General features: G+C 38.3%; 2 protein-coding genes across 2 annotated transcripts in view; both read right to left on the bottom strand.

Moving 5' to 3' along the window:
• DEFB126 (defensin beta 126) overlaps positions 1–10,604 on the bottom strand; it is a 48,778-nt gene extending 38,174 nt beyond the window's left edge. Inside the window, exons 1-2 of the transcript XR_002515160.2 lie at positions 10,520–10,604; positions 2,130–2,202 (exon numbers count right to left, since the gene is read on the bottom strand). The gene's annotated coding sequence lies outside the window, so the exon portion shown is untranslated. The remainder of the gene's footprint in view (positions 1–2,129; positions 2,203–10,519) is intronic.
• On the bottom strand, positions 878–10,523 carry DEFB125 (defensin beta 125). The gene is made up of 2 exons (XM_003904912.4): positions 10,112–10,523; positions 878–2,202 (listed from the first exon to the last, which is right to left on the bottom strand). The coding sequence occupies exons 1-2, from the start codon at positions 10,167–10,169 to the stop codon at positions 1,790–1,792; spliced, it is 471 nt and encodes a 156-aa protein (XP_003904961.1). The 5' UTR covers positions 10,170–10,523; the 3' UTR covers positions 878–1,789.
• Positions 10,605–16,957: the final 6,353 nt, after the last annotated feature.

Consider the following 16,957-nt stretch of genomic DNA (forward strand, 5'->3'; position numbering starts at 1 on the left):
CTAGAACCAGAAATACCATTTGACCCATCTATCCCCTTACTGGGCATATATCCAAAGGAATACAAATCATTCTATTACAAAGACACATGCACACGCATGTTTACTGCAGCACTATTTACAATAGCAAAGATATGGAACCAACCCAAATGCCCATCAATGATAGACTGGGTTAAAAAAATGTGGTACATATACACCATGGAATACTATGCAGTCATAAAAAGGAATGAGATCATGCTCTTTGCAGGGACATGGATGAAGCTCGAAGCCATCATCTTCAGCAAACTAACACAGGAACAGAAAACCAAATACCACGTGTTCTTGCTCATAAGTGGGAACTGAAGAATGAGAACACATGGAGGGGAATATGACACATGGGGGCCAGTCAGGGTGTGTGGGGAAGGGTAGGCAGAACATTAAGACAAATAGCTAATGCATGTGGGACTTAAAACCTAGATGATGGGTTGATGGGTGCAGCAAACCACCATGGCACATGTATACCTATGTAACAAACCTACATGTTCTGCACTTCTATCCCGGAACTTAAAGTTAAAAAATAATAATAATAGTCAGCTGGGCACAGTATCTCATGCCTGTAATCCCAGCATTTTGGGAGGCCAAGGCGGGTGGATCACGAGGTCAGGAGATCGAGACCATCCTGGCTAACATGATGAAAACCCATCTCTACTAAAAATAACAAAAAATTAGCCAGGCGTGGTGGCGGGTGCCTGTAGTCCCAGTTACTCAGGAGACTAAGGCAGGAGAATGGCGTGAACCCAGGAGGCAGAGCTTGCAGTGAACCGAGATCGTGCCACTGCACTCCAGCTTGGGCGACAGAGCAAGACTGTGTCTCAAAAAAAAAAAAAAAAAAAAAAAAAACCTAATCAACTTTATAGTTAATAACCGCTTCTCTGTAGTATCATAGAAAACACTTACTGACCCATCTGTTGCCATACAAACAGCAGTCACATGCGTACAGCCATATGAAGCATAGAAACACTGCACACAACTAACATTCATGGACAAAACAGAGACCTGAGGAGGCATGTTATGAGGCTGCCATAGTTGGAAGTTGGACTTCTAAGCAGAAAGAAGATTGGAAAGATAAGTAGAATTTGAGATGCAGCTTTTAATTTAATATGATGTACTCTCAAGGCAAGTCCCACTTTTATCTCTATCCAGTGAGATCAGTGCTTGTGCTGAATGAAAGAATTAGCTTCTAACTAACTAACTGTTAGTTACCAGCTAGAACCTTAAACAAAATTTGACGTCATGACACACAGAAGTATTGTAAGTTCTTACAATAAAAGGTGGAGGGTAGAGAAGGGAACATTTGTCTGGAACCGTCTTTCTATATGCTTTTATATGTTCTCCTATATATGATAGCAGTGGGCCAGGCACTGTTAAAGTAAAAATTCTTGTCTTAGACATAATAGGCAGCTCCAAACAATGGTCTTCGTTTTTGTTTTTGGTATGGAAAAATACATAGACATACAAATGTTCACTTAAGACAAAAATTAGCTCACATATTTTAGTACATCAGAGGAAGACAGATAAAGACTTTAAGTCCAAATAAGAGAATCCTTGTATCTTCTATACATTTCTGTCTACATGTTTCTAATTGCAAGGCAACTGTCTTGGCTGTTGTCTTAGTAGTAGAAACTATGTCCATCCCCATGCTCATCCAATCCCTGATGGAATTTTCCAGGTGAAATTAGATTGGTAGAATCAGCTCTTTGGATAGTATTTCCAGCAGTATTTCTAGTTGTTCCATACCAGAAGTAAATGTTAATTAATTATGAGTAAGAGCCATCTGAGAAGGTGGTGGCATAGTAGTCTTGGAAGTAGTGGTCTTGGATGATGGCATAGTAGTCTTGGAAGTAGTGGTCTCGGATGGTGGCATAGTAGTCTCGGGAGTATTGGTCTTGGGGGTCATGGTTTCTCCCCGTGCGTCAAATGTTACCAGATCACTCAACTTAGATACTGGGGAACCAGTAAAAGAGCCCATATCACTATAATCAAATGTTATATCCTCTAGGTGAATCACACGAAATGGTGGTCGTCGAGTGTATTCATATGATATTATTATAGAAATGCAGCATGATAGCTTGTTCCTACAGAGAAGTATGTACCTTTCAGTATCTAAACATCGTCTTCTGCAATATCCTATATTATTCTTCCAACATTTTTGGGGTTCAAAGCTACCTGTAGAGAATAAAATATAGGTCAAATTTTTAACTCTGGCATCAACACAACAACTTTTCATTCATTCAAAAGTTTATACTGACTGACATCTAGACTAATATTATGTCAAATACAAAAAGCCATTGAAAGAGACAAACAGGACAACAAAAAGTGTATATTAAAATTGTGCCATGTGCCATTAAAGAAGTTATGTGGAGAAAAGGAGGATGGTAGAAAAAGAGAGACAGGGACAGAAAGAGAGAGGATACTTAGACTGATACGAAACCTGGATAGAAAGGATGAAAATGAAAGCCCAGGACCAGACGGATTCACAGCTGAATTCTACCAGATATACAAAGAAGAACTGGTATCATTCCTACTGAAACTATTCCCCCAAAATTGAGAAGGCAGGACTCCACCTTAACTTATTCTATGAGGCCAGCATCATCCTGAGACCAAAATCTAGCAGAGACACAAGAAAAAAAATTCAGGCCAGTATCCTTGATGAACGTCAGTGCAAAAATCCTGAACAAAATAGTAGCAAACTGAATCCAGCAGCACATCAAAAAGCTTACCCACTACGATCAAGTAGCCTTTATCCTTGGGAAGCAAGGTTGGTTTGACATATGCAAATCAATAAATGTGATGCTTACGGATAGCATTTAAAGTACAGAAATTGATAAACCATGGTGGGTTGAAATAATATGAGAAAAAAAAGAGGAATAGAATTAAATTCTAGTGAGTTTCAATATTAAGAGATCAGATAAGATAAGAGATCAGATAAGAGGAAACGACTTAAAAGGACCAATAAGATAAGTCAGATCAGAACGGGAGAATAAGACACTAGAGTCTTAAAGCAGACCCCCAGCAAAGCAGAGCTCCAGCAAAGATTTGAATATAATAGTTTAGTTGAGAGAAAATTCCTCCCTCAAAAAAATCAGTGGAGAAATGTAGAAATCAGGAAAGCAAGAAATCCAATAAAAGGTGAGTTATAACCTGTTATTATCATGAGATCATCTATCAACTGCTGGCCAGCAACATGGCTGTGTTCTGTTTGCTCAGAGGACAATCCCACAGGGAAGCCCAGCAGCCAGGCTACAAATAAGCCTCAGACTCATGGATGAGCCTGGGGGACATGTTACATTCCGTTAAGTGAAATAGACACAAAAAAATAAATGCCACGTGTTCTCATTCATAAGTAGGAGCTAAAAAAGTTGAGTTCATAGAAGTAGACTGTAGAATAGTGATTACTAGAGGCTGGGAGGGGAATTGAGGATAGAGAGAGGTTGGTTAACAGATAGAAAATTACACCTAGATAGGAGGAAAAGTTTCCAGTGTCCTATAGCAGGGGTCCCCAACCCCCAGGCAGCCAATGGGTACTGGTCCATGGCCTGTTAGGAACCAGGCCGCACAGCAAAAGGTGAACAGCAGATATGTGAACATCACCGCCTGAGCTCCACCTCTTGTCAGATCAGCCAAGGCATTAGATTCTCATAACAGCATGAACCCTATTGTGAACTGTGTGCATGTGAGGGATCTAGGATGTGTGTTCCTTGTGAGACTCTAACTAATGCCTGATGACCTGAGGTGGAACAGTTTTATTCTGAAACCATCCCCACCACCATCTTCACCCTGTTGGAAAAACTGTCTTCCATGAAACTGGTCCCTGGTGCCAAAAGGGGTCTGCTGTTCTATAGCACTATAGGGTGACGGTAGTTAACAATATTTATTGTATATTTTCAAATAGCTAGAAGAGAGGATTCTGAATATTCCCAACATAAAAAAATGACAAATGTTTGAGGTGATAGATATGCTAATTACCTTGATTTGATCATTACACATTGTACACATATATCAAAATATCACTCTGCATCTTCTAAGTATGAACAATTATTACATGTCAACTAAAAGTAAAAGCAAAAATAGCATTTAGTTTTTATTTTTAAAAAAAGACCAAACAACTTAAAAAAATGTTTAATTGGGCATCAGGTCCCAATGGTGCAGTGTTACAGAAAAACCTTGAAGAACTAAAATCATTTGTTTTCTTCCCATAATAGCCTTGAACTGCAAATAAGGGAATTACCACAGGAAAAAAAAAATATTACCAAGCCCCAAAGTTATTCTACATGAGGCTCAAAGGACCTGGACTATTTATCCAGCTTCCCCCATAGTTAATAGATGATCCCGGAGACAGCTGATAATTTTCTGGCATTTCTGGATTGCCATATACAGGGGTATTTCACAAGCAGTTGTTGAAAGACTGGGAGATACTGACAGTTGCAGGTTGGGCTGATATGCACGAAAACAGAAAATGCATAAAGGTTATAGGGAAAGTTGTATCTGATGCGACTACATTAAGCAGGAGAGGAGACTGTTTCTTAAAGAACAGAGTGGTCATTTTGTGGTCAAATACCGCTGAGAGGTTAAAAAAAAAGATGAAGGCAGGAAAGTGTCCATGCTTTTAGTAGTATGAAGGTCACTTCATACTGAGGAGAGCAGCTTCCGAGTGTGTGAGAAAAGAAACTAAATTGCAGTTAGTCAAAATGTGAATGAGAGAGAAGTGAATGCAGGATCTGTAAATGAAACTCTTAAGTTTAGCTCCAGGCCGGGCACGGTGGCTCAAGCCTGTAATCCCAGCACTTCGGGAGGCTGAGACGGGCGGATCATGAGGTCAGGAGATCGAGACCATCCTGGCTAACACGGTGAAACCCCGTCTCTACTAAAAAATACACAAAACTAGCCAGGCAAGGTTGGGGGTGCCTGTAGTCCCAGCTACTCGGGAGGCTGAGGCAGGAGAATGGCGTAAACCTGGGAGGCAGAGCTTGCAGTGAGCTGAGATCCGGCCACTGCACTCCAGCCTGGGTGACAGAGCGAGACTCCATCTCAAAAAAAAAAAAAAAGAAGTTTAGCTCCATAGAAAAGCAGAGAAATAAATAACTTGTTAGAGGGCAATGTAAGATTAAGGGAGGCCTTTCAGGTTTGTTTTGAAGAATGAAATGGTGTTTGCAAGCAATGAGGAAAGAAACAAGCAGGCTGGGTGTGGTGGTTCACACATGTAAACCCAGCACTTCGGGAGACCGAGGCGGGCAGATCACCTGAGTTCAGGAGTTCGAGACCAGACTGGCCATGGTGAAATCCTGTTTCTACTAAAAATACAAAATTAGCTGGATGTGGTGGCACGTGCCTGTGATCCCAGATACTCTGGAGGCTGAGGCAGGAGAATCACTTGAACCAGGGAGTCGGAGGTTGCAGTGAGCCAAGATCGGGCCACTGCGATCCAACCTGGTGACAGAGCAAGACTCTGTCTCAAAAAAAGAAAGAAAAAGAGGGAAGGTTCATTTACAAGAGAAATGCAGTAGGATTTCCAAGCAGTGTGACTACTTATTTGAGGGGTGAAGATATAAATCTAAAGGGAAACCAGTGTGCTGCATTGTATGTTCATTTATCAAGCAGTAAACTGCCTGATCATCTTTCTCAAGACAATTGCCCAAGGAGTACCTAGATAAGTATATTCTAGGCAGAGGAAGCAGCTAGAGATAAGGCTCTATGGAGGAGGAAGCCTGGCATATGTACAGAAGAGCAAGTAATTTTCTAAACAACCTTGCTTGAATTTAATGTGATAATATATATAAAGCATATATAGATGTATGTATGTATATCTGTGTTAGGCTCACAATAACTTGGTTCATATTTTATCCTCTGGGAAATATTGGCTCTAGTCCAACTTCACCGATTATTTATTTTACCTTCGCTCTTCTAGAGTCATTTATTCTATCTTTGTTATTTTACTGGCTCCATTTTACTTTGTACTTCGTGGAATTTTCTGTAAGTTTCAAGTCTAGACCTTCCACTTATTTTGTGCCAGACAAACTCTAACCTTGCTTCTTCATTCCTCACATCTACAAAGATTTATATCTTAATTTTTTTCCTCCAGCATTATCCGTACTTGAAATATGTCATCTTGGCTATCTTCTTCCCCTTTGTCTTTGAATCGCCTTGTTCTGTCAATTATTCTTCAAAATTGTTTCTCACTTATATTCCTTCCTACTGCTTTTATGTTATCCCCTCCATTATTAAATTAGGCTATAACCACACAGTCATCAAAATTTTGGGCCCCTTCTATGGTGCAGGCACCATCCTGGGCCCTTGAGGTACCTCTGTGAACTAAACAGACAAAAATCACATGGAGCTGACTTTCTAGCAGAGGGAGATAGACAATAAAAAGCAAGCGCACTCCCTGCTAGACTGTATGGTTTACAGACTTAAATCTAAGACCTGAAGCTATGAAACTACCTGAAGAACACATTAGGGAAACACTTCAAGACATTGGTCTTGGCAAAGGTTTGTTGGGTAAGACCGCAAAAGCACAGGCAACCAAAGCAAAAACAGACAATTAGGATTACGTCAAACTAAAAAGCTTGGGCACAGCAAAGGAAATAATCAACAAAGTGAAGATATAGCCCACAGAGTGGGAGAAAATATTTGCAAACTATCCGTCTGATGAGGAATTAACAACCAAAAATATATTAACATAAGGAACTCAAACAACTCCATAGCGAACAAAAACAAAAACAAATAATCTGATTTTAAAATGAGTAAAAGATTTGAGTAGACATTTCTCAACAGAAGATATACAAATGGCCAACAGGTATACATGAAAATATGGTAAAAACATGGTAAGGATGGTAATTTATATATGTATATTTTACCTCAATAAAAAACAAAGTACTTTATTTTGTAGATGAAAAGGTGATAAATGGTTTGCAGAAAGAAGGGAGAATAGATGTAAGGGCAATAGAAGATTCATAAACAGGAGTTGCACGGGCCTGTGTAACAAGGTGATGATTAAACAGTTTGAAGGAGGTAAAGGAATTAGTCACACCAGCAAGTGCATTCTAGGCAGAGGAAACAAACAGAGCTCTATGGGTTGTGTAAGTCTGCTATGTTTGGGGAAGAGCACTGGGGCCTGTGTGGCTGTAGCGGAGTGAACAAGGACTATAATAGTAGGAGATGAGGTCAGAGAGGTCATAAGGGCCAGATCCTGCAGGGCCAGGTGAGCCATTGTATGGACTCTGGTTACTGCTCTGAGTATAGAGGGGGCCATAGCAGAGTTTTGAGCAAAAGTACATGATCTGACTTCCAGTGTAAGCGGATTATGCATTATGTGTACTTCACAAGAGGGTGGAAGGGAAGAGCAGAAGGACAGAGATCCTGAGGAAGCTATGGCAGTAACACAGGTGAGAGATGATGGTGACTAGAATCAGAGTGGCAGCAATGGAGGTGACGAGAATAATTGCATTCTGGATATAATTTGCAGGCAGATGTAATAGACTTCCTAATAGATATGAATGTCATAGGATATAGAAAAATCAAAGATAATTCCAAGAATTTGGTCTAAGCAGTAGAATGATGGCAATTGAGAATAATTCATAATTTTTTTTCTAGAGTGACAATAGTCATTTTATTCAAAGAACTTCAGTCTGGAACTATTATGTTGTTAGGACATGTGATCTTCATCAAGCTGTATCTCAAAATTCTAAAATTAGAAATATGACTAGCAATTGCATGTTTCTAAGCAGGGGAGCCATCTAGCTAAAACATTATCCCATGTGTGGAATTCTTACCACACATACCAGATATAAAATCAGCTAGCAACAACTTAAAATATATCTACTGATAGCAGTCCACTGATAGCTTGGCTTGGTAAAAAGTTGCTTCACAAGCCATCAGGGGCTATCTCACTTGAAAACACATAATATAAAGCCCAGAGAGACTAAATAGTTAAATTTCAAAACCAAACCTGTAAGAGAACACAAAAATGAAAATCACAAAATCAAAAGAAATGAAAACGAACTCTCCAAAATAAAAGAGAAAAAGAAGCATAGACAATTTGTAGAAAAGTTAAATATACATTAAGCATGTATTTGGAGTTTGACTTCCCCATTACTCACAGACATAAATAAAAATTAACTAAATATAATCTTTCATTTTTAGGACTTGGCAAGTATTCAAAAATTGATAATACATGAAGCAGACAGAAAAGACTACATCTCCAGGAATTTTATGCTGAATGATTTATGTATAAGAAATGTTATGCTAGCCATCCTTGTCTATAAAATGTAAATGCACTTATTTATGCAAAAAAAATTTGGCTAAGTAATTTAAACAGTATCCATTCTATAAAATTTTATGCAGTCATTGGAAATAGTTTTTGGAAAATATTTAGTAAGCGGGAAAATACTAATAGTTTAATAGAAAATCTATAAGTATGCTATACATTTTTATTTAAACAAGAAAACTGAGGAAGAAAAACTGATCAAAAATATTTTGTCTCTTTTAACTTCTTTATAATTTTTTTTACCTCTTTACAATTTCAAAATTTCCAAATTTTCAACAAATACAGCAGTTTATAATCAGAAGTGAAAGTAGATATTAATTCTGTAACTCATATTACATCAACATGTGAATCAAGACATAACAGATCATAGGCACAGTTTTAACCATTTAATAGACATGAATAGCATCTTTCTAGGCAACATGTAACACCTCCAAATTTAACAAAAGCCAAATTTCTTAGTATATAAAGATAAGAAAGTTTAGAAATCTAATGGACTGGATGTTCAAACTCATTTATAACTGAAGTGTCATGAATTCAAACATCAGGACATCATTTTCACATATTAGACTGTAAAACTTGGAAGAATGTAGTAGAAAAAACAAAAAGGACTGATGAGCGTATGGGAAACTGACACTCTTGCAGCTGGTGATAGGAGAGAAGAGTAGTTCAGCTTTTCTGGTAGGTGATTTGTGTGTGTATGTGTGTGTGTGTGTCCATGTGTCCAGTCATAAATGGAAAGACATACATTTGCTTACAAATTTTTCTTGCTGAATTGTTTTTGATAATTAAAGACCTATTTTTCATCAGTAGCGGAGTAATTAATGTGAGGAGATTCATCTGCTCCTCCTCAAAGTTTTACTTATTGATTAAAAATAATGAACTAGGTTTATGTATGGATAAGATGTCTCTAATATATTGCTAGTACATTGCAGAACAATTCACATGGTGCATTTGCAATTGCATTTTTAAAAAATCTAAAAAGTATACACAGGCAAATAAGTATATTTGTATTTGCTAGGATATATAAGACATTGGTAACATTGATTGATTCTGAAGGGGAAGACTGAAGAACTGGTATTCTTGGATAGGCAAACCCTTTTCTTTTCCTTAAACCCTATAAATCTATCAATTTCTTGATACATAAGTCAATTGCAAGTATTATTTTTTAATAAAAAGTTAACAATTTTCAAAAGTAGCATTATTAAATAGTGGAAACAGACTGTTCCTATTCATCTAAAATTAGAAGTTCCCCATTGGTCACTAGTCTTTCTATCCTGTCTTCACTCCACTTATTTCCACTTCTACCCCAAACATATATATTGTCTCTTCCATATGATAGTGCTACAGAATCTACAAACTGTCAATGGACTTGTTCACCATATCTAAGAACACGAAAATGAGGGCCTCCCTCTGAAGGTACTCTACGGGCAAAGAAGAATTCAAGATGGTAGGAGATCTAATAGGACACAACAATGAAATAGATACAACAGAATAACCAAAATAGAAGTGAAGTGAGGCTGAGCTAACATTGGATAGTTACGTAGAGAGACAGATAGGGTGGCTCAGAGCATTAAGGAAATTCTTGTCTTTGGAGAAATGCCTCAGAGGACATCCCAGCTTGCTAGATGTCCCTAACAGAAAGATTCTCAGAGACTAGGGGCATGGAGCTGCCAAAATAAGAGCATTTCTGCTGCTCTTTATTGGCCCAGATTTTTCCTGTAGATTCCCTCTCTTCCCATCATGATACCAGGGGAGCCCAAGGGCAACAACTCATCCTAGTTCCATCATCTCTGCTTTATAGGGTTCCATTACCTTTGGTCACCTGAGTTAGCAACCCACAGATAATGAAGGTCAGTATCAGGAGATTCATGGCTCCTGGGAGAGAGGAAGCTCTGTGTCCTGAGGAATACAGAACACTGCACAGCAAGGAATTTAAGTGATCACCTTTACTGTTCTATCATGGGTGATGAACCAGAGAAGGGGAAAATGCCATGCCACCCAGATCACCAGACCATTAATTTGCAACACTGAATGTGCATGACACAATAACGTCTGCTTCTAGAAATTATTAAAGAAAGCTCAGGCCTTATGAGATACGCTATTATCCCATACAACTGTAAGGTCTGATGGAAAGAAACAGCCCCAAGAGAAAGTTTTGGTTAACTTTAGATGAGGTCAATTGCCTTTCTCCTCTGTCTGTATGCAGCACTTCATACATACCCAGTGACAGCAGAATGGTGTGTAAAGATATCACTTGTGGCAGTCCAATAGCTTACAACATCTGGTATTCACCTTTTCTTCTGAGTGATCACCCCAGTATGAATTCCTGTGAAACAAGAAAGACACTTTTTAACTAATAAGTTCAAAAGATTCCATCAATTATGAGATAGAAGGAATTTGGAATGAAAATAGTGAAACAGGAAAAGAGGTTTTATTGGTGCTCTTCTTTTTCCCACTCCACTGTCCCATCAACTCTTTTCCCTCATTCAGAAATACAAATAAGAAATGAAATATTGAGAGAGAAGAAACATTTTTAAAGGAGAGGGAGAGAGAAAGAGAGAGAGAGGAGAGAGGCCCAGTGTAACATTGTGCCTCCCCATCCCCACTACCAAAGGAGAAAAATATAGGAGATATTTGTGAAATTGCCCAGTAGGGGTGATCAGCACTTTAGCTCCTGGAAGAGTTTGCTGAGCTGTATTTCTCCCACATATGTTTAATACCACCGGATGCCAAGAAAATCAGGAAAATTTTTTACTGTTTAGAAAAAAAAAGTGCAGCTCACTGCCTGTGTTCATTTAATTTTACATTAACACCCTCTTGAGGCTGACTGATTTTCAGTGTGAAAATAAAATATACAAACTGTTCTTGGAATTATTTTTGAACAGAACTAACATCAGTATCATCTGAATCATCAGAATCGTCTATTTTGGAAAAAACTGGATTCATTAAATGACTCTTTGGCCAAAAACTGTTTGAGAACAGTATTAACATAGGAATGCTATGCTTTCTAGAATTTGACATTTTCAGCAATCAAGAATTTCTATATTTTGTAAATGGAAATTTACATTGCTAAAAACAAGATGCTACAAATAGAATGATAACTTGTGTTTTCAAAGTCAATATATTAGAACGATGTGAAAATAATAATAAAGGTGACATATTTCATGGCAAAGTTATCTCAGGGTAAACTCTGGCACTGCAAGTGCCACCAGCGAGTACTCTGGGTGAAAATGGGAAAAGGGTTAAAAATGCAGGATGGCCAAAGCCATCCTAAGCAACAAGAACAACTCTGGAGAAATCACATTACCTGACTTTAAATTATACCACAGAGCTATAGTAACCAAAACAGCATGGTTGTAAAATTAGCATAAAAACAGACACATAGAGCAATGGAAAAGAATAGAGAATCCAGAAACAAGCCCACACATCTACAGTAAACTCATTTTTGAAAAAGGTGCCAAGAATATACACTGGCATGACTGGCAAGAACATAAACTGTTGTTTATTAAAAGCAACAGTCTTTTTAATAAATGGTGCTGGAAAAACTGGATATCCATATGCAGAATAATGAAACTAGTCTCTTACCATATACAAAACATCATTAAAAAATCAAATGGATTACAGAATTGAATCTAAGACCTCAAACTATGAAACTACTATAAGAAAACTGGGGAAACTCTCCAGGACATTTGTCTGGGCAAATATTGAGTAATAACCCACAAACACAGGCAATCAAAGCAAAATGGACAAATGGGATCACATCGAGTTAAAAAGCTTCTGCACAGCAAAGCACACAATCAACAAAGTGAAAAGACAACCCACAGAATGGGAGGAAATATTTGTCAATGACCTGTCTGACAAGGGATTAATAACAGGAAATATAAAGAGCTCAAACAATTCTATAGGAAAAAAAATCTAATGATCCAATTTAAAAATGGGCAAATAACGGCAGGGCATGGTGGCTCAAGCCTGTAATCCCAGCACTTTAGGAGGCCAAGGCGGGTGGATCACGAGATCAGGAGATCAAGACCATCCTGGCTAACACAGTGAAACTCTGTCTGTACTAAAAATGCAAAAAAATTAGCGGAGTGTAGTGGTGGGCGCCTGTAGTTCCAAATACTAGGGAGGCTGAGGCAGGAGAATGGCGTGAACCCGGGAGGCGGAGCTTGCAGTGAGCCGAGATGGCACGACTGCACTCCAGCCTGGGCGACTGAGGGAGACTCTGTCTCAAAACAAACAAAACAAACAGACAAACAAACAAAAAGGCAAAATATCTGAATAGATATTCTCAAAAGAAGACATACAAATGGCAAACAGGCAGATGAAAAGGTGCTCAAAATCACTGATCATCAGAGAAATGCAAATCAAACTACAGTGAAATATCATCTCACTACAGTTAAAATGGCTTTTATCCAAAAGAATAGGCAATAATAAATGCTGGCAAGGATGTGAAGAAAAGGAAACCCTCGTACACAACTGGTGGGAATGTAAGTTAGTACAACCACTATGGAGAACAGTTTGGAGGTTCCTCAAAAAACTAAAAATAGAGTTACCATACAATCCAGCAATCCCACTGCTGGGTATATACCCCCCCTCCAAAGGAAATAAGTATATTGAATAGATATCTGCACACCTGTGCTTGTTGCAGCACTATTCGCGATAGCCAAGATTTAGAAGCAACCTAAGTGTCCATCAACAGATGAGTGGATAGAGAAAATGTGGAACTTATACTCAATGGAGTACTATTCAGCCATAAAAAAGAATGAGATGCTGTCATTTACAATAACATGGATGGAACTGGAGGCCATTATGCTAAGTGAAATAAGCCAGGCACAGAAAGACAAACATTGCATGTTCTCACTTATTTGTGAAATCTAAAAATCAAAACTATTGAACTCAATGGAGATAGAGAGTAGAAAGATGGTTATCAGAGGCTGGGAAGGGTAGTGGGCATGTGTGGGGAGGTGAGGATGGTTATTGGGTACAAAAGAATAGTTAGAAAGAATGAATAAGACCTGGTATTTAATAGCATAACGAGATGACTATAGTCAAAAATAATTTAATTGTACATTTTAAAGTAATAAAAAAGTATAATTAGATTATTTGTAACACAAAGGATAAATGCTTGAGGGGATGGATACCCCATTCTGCATGATGTGGTTATTATGTATTGCATGCTTGTATCAAAACATCTCATGTATCCCACAAATATATACACCTACTATGTACCCACAAAAGTTAAAAATTTTAAAAAATGCAGGGTGATATATTTTGGCAGGAGATAATACAGACTTCCCCTTAGTATATTTATAGTTTTGCTGAGTTTTGTTTTGTTTTTGAAAAGCAAGGAATCTCTAATGTTCTCATCTGTCAGAGATGTAGTGGTGAAGTTGGAGAAGTTAGTTTAAAAAGTAGACGCTATAAGGGAAAACCAGGAGCTTGATTAAGAATTTTCTGTGGAGATAAGAAAAGTGACTCTCCAATTGAGAGATACAGGATGATCTGCCAAAGTCAGAGATCATAAAGAGGTTGTCAGAAAAATGCATAGCAGCATGTGGGTGCTCTTGGGCCACTCAAGCACCATCTAGTGGAGAATACCACCAACCTGTGAGAATGACTTCCAAGGACAATGGCCACAGAGCCTTCCTTCCTTAGACTAGCTCAGCCAAGTCAGAGGTGGATACCCCACCTCTGTGCATCTGGTTTTGTTAGTGTACATATTCTCTACTCTGCCATGGGTAGATACTCTGCCATTGGGGTATTTGGGGTAGGGTAAGGTGACATGAGGATAAGGGGAGATAGAGGGAGAAGGTCTATATAGTGCTTTTTAGATTCTGTGTCACTAAGAAAATAATTATCAGTGATTTTAGTAATCTCCCTGAAAAATCAATAGAATTAACTATTTGAAAACCAATGGAAATAGAATCTCAGGACCAAGAAAATTAGATTCAGCTACAAAATAGATTTCATGCTTGCACAGTTTGCATCAATTTTGCTATCACTGCACTTCTCCCTTTTTGAAATTTCTGTATTTTAAATGAATTTTTAAAATCTTACCACCCTTGGCCGGTCGCAGTGGCTCACACCTGTAATCCTAGCACTTTGGGAGGCTGAGGTGGGCGAATCACCTGAGGTCAGGAGTTCGAAAACAGTCTGGACAACACGGGGAAATCCCATCTCTACTAAAAAATACAAAAATTAGCCGGGCATGGTGGTGGGTGCCTCCAATCCCAGCTAGTCAGGAGGTTGAGGCAGGAGAATCGCTTGAACCCGGGAAGCAAAGGTTGCAGTGAGCCAAGATTGCACCATTGCACTCCAGCCTGGGTGACAAGAGCGAAACTCCATCTCAAAAAAAAAAAAAATCTTATCACCTTTCTTCATTAGCCTGTATTGTCTATATTTCCCTGTGGGCTGTAATCAGATCAGAGGCACACACTAAATGTTAAAAGTTGCTTTTATCCTGAGTTGTATATTTATATAGATATATCTCACCAGTGTCTTGGAAAGGACCTTCTAGATAATCTTAGACTGGATTTCAAATATAGAGAATGGATATCAAATGCAGAGCATAGCATAAAATCTTTACCAAGGCACAGCATACATGGTTGACCTGCCCATTTCTGTTGCTGAGATGGGCATCCCTGTTTAATCACAGAACTCCTTCTTAACTGAGGCTGAGCCTAAGTTCAGAATCCTTTCCAGGAAAGTTGGTGTCTTTATCATCTATAATCTAAGCCCAACCTCTACTTTACAGATGGAGAAATTGAGGCTGACATAAAGATCTCAGTGTGATCCTCTAATGTGATCCAGGTTGTCAACATGAGCCATGTCCAGAGAGACAATCTAATCTTAACTGCTCATTTTATAAAAGAGCACATTTGGTCCTCAAGAAGGAAAATGGTTTGCCCCAAAGTAAAGTAATATGCCCAAAGTCACACAGTTAAAGAGCATGAAGCAAGACTTTTTCATTCCAATGGAGAAAATTATCTGCCCAGATAAGGGGGGGAAAAAAAACCAGAAAGAAGAAGCAATTATAACAGCAGAGAATGTCCAGAAGTTACCACAATGTTCTGAGAAAGGATCACACCAGTGACTTTTGTGCGTGCATAGTGGTGGTAGCATTCGTAATCGTGATCGTGTTCTCATCTCTAGAATGCATCTGCCCTCCAGGAAGACCATTAAGGAGCTGATATTACCAAATGTTTGAGTATAAGCTATTCAAAATCTGAAGATTGGGTGGTGTCTGAATCTGAGACAGCCTCAGATAAAAATGTTTCTTTCTTTTGCTTTTTTAATTTAAAAAAATGTTTTTAATCAGTCTGGGGTTGTGGAACACTTCTTATACATGGAACAAAGATAAGAAGGATAGAAGGCATCATCACAAATAAGGCAATATGAAAGACATTGGAATGAAATTGTTAATATAAAAAAGGGGAAAAACTTGTAATTTAGAATTTTTATGCCCAGTGAGAATATATGTCAAATATGAATACAAAATAAAGATATTTTCAGACAATAAAAGCAGAGAATGTTCATCACTAACATACCTTCACTGCGAGAAATGTTGATGAAAGTTCTTTTTTTTTAACTTTTATTTTAGGTTCAGGGGATACACATGCAGGTTTGTTACATGGGTAAATTGCTTGTCACTGGGTTTGGTGTAAAAATGATTTTGTCACCCAGGTAGTGAGCATAGTACCTGATAGCTTTTGTTTGTTTGTTTGTGATGGAGTCTTGCCCAGGTAACTTCTGTATTTTTAGAAGAGACAGGGTTTTGCCATGTTGCCTAGGCTGGTCTCAAACTCTTGATCTCAAGCAGTCCTCCTGCCTGAGCCTCCCAAAATGCTGGTATTACAGGTGTGAGCAACCATGCCCAGCCTATTTCTCCTTCTTATATGAAACTTAGTTTTGCAGGATATCGAATTCTTCATTGAAATTTCTTCTCTTTAAGGATGCTAAAAATAGGCCCCTAATCTTGCCTGGTTTATAAGGTTTCTGCTGAGAAGTCTGCTGTTAGTCTGATGAGGTTCCCTTTGTAAGTGACCTCAGGTTTTTCTCCAGCCGCCCTTAAGATTTTTTTCTTTCACGTTGACCTTGGAGAATCTTATGACTATGTGTCTTGGGGATAGTCATCTTGTAGTTATCTCACGGGGGTTATTTGCATTTCTTGAATTTGCATGTCTGCCTCTCTAGGGAGATTGAGGAAATTTTCATGGACTATCCTCATATATGTTTTCCAAGTTACTTATTCTTTCTCCTCTTTCAGGAATGCCAATAAGTTGTAAGTCTGATATCTTTACATAATTCCACATTTTTTAGAGATTTTTATTTTTAAATTTTTTTCTTTAGTTTTGTCTGTGTTGATTCAAAGGACTGATCTTTGAGCTCTGAGATTCCTCAACTTGATCTATTCTGTTGTTAATACTTCTGAATGTATTACAAAATTCCTATAATGAATTTGTCAATTGCAGAAGTTCCGTTTGGTTCTTTCTTAAAATGGCTATATTATCTCTGTACTCTTGGATTGCTTTAATGGCTTCCTTGGACTGGGTTTCAACTTTCTCCAGAATGTCTTTGCGCTTCCTTACCTTCCAGATAAGGAATTCTATGTCTGTCATTTCAGCCATTTCAATCTGATGAGAGCTAGTATGATTGTTT

Source organism: Papio anubis, chromosome 16 (genome assembly GCF_008728515.1).
Source record: "Papio anubis isolate 15944 chromosome 16, Panubis1.0, whole genome shotgun sequence".
NCBI lineage: Eukaryota > Metazoa > Chordata > Mammalia > Primates > Cercopithecidae > Papio > Papio anubis.

What these genes read in the sequence shown, in the direction of transcription:
- DEFB125 (XM_003904912.4), bottom strand. Translation starts at nt 10,169, where the DNA reads ATGAATCTCCTGATACTGACCTTCATTATCTGTGGGTTGCTAACTCAG. An exon ending in GCTAACTCAGGTGACCAAAG is followed by an intron (nt 2,203 to 10,111) that starts GTAATGGAACCC and finishes TATTCTCTACAG; the next exon opens with GTAGCTTTGAACCCCAAAAA.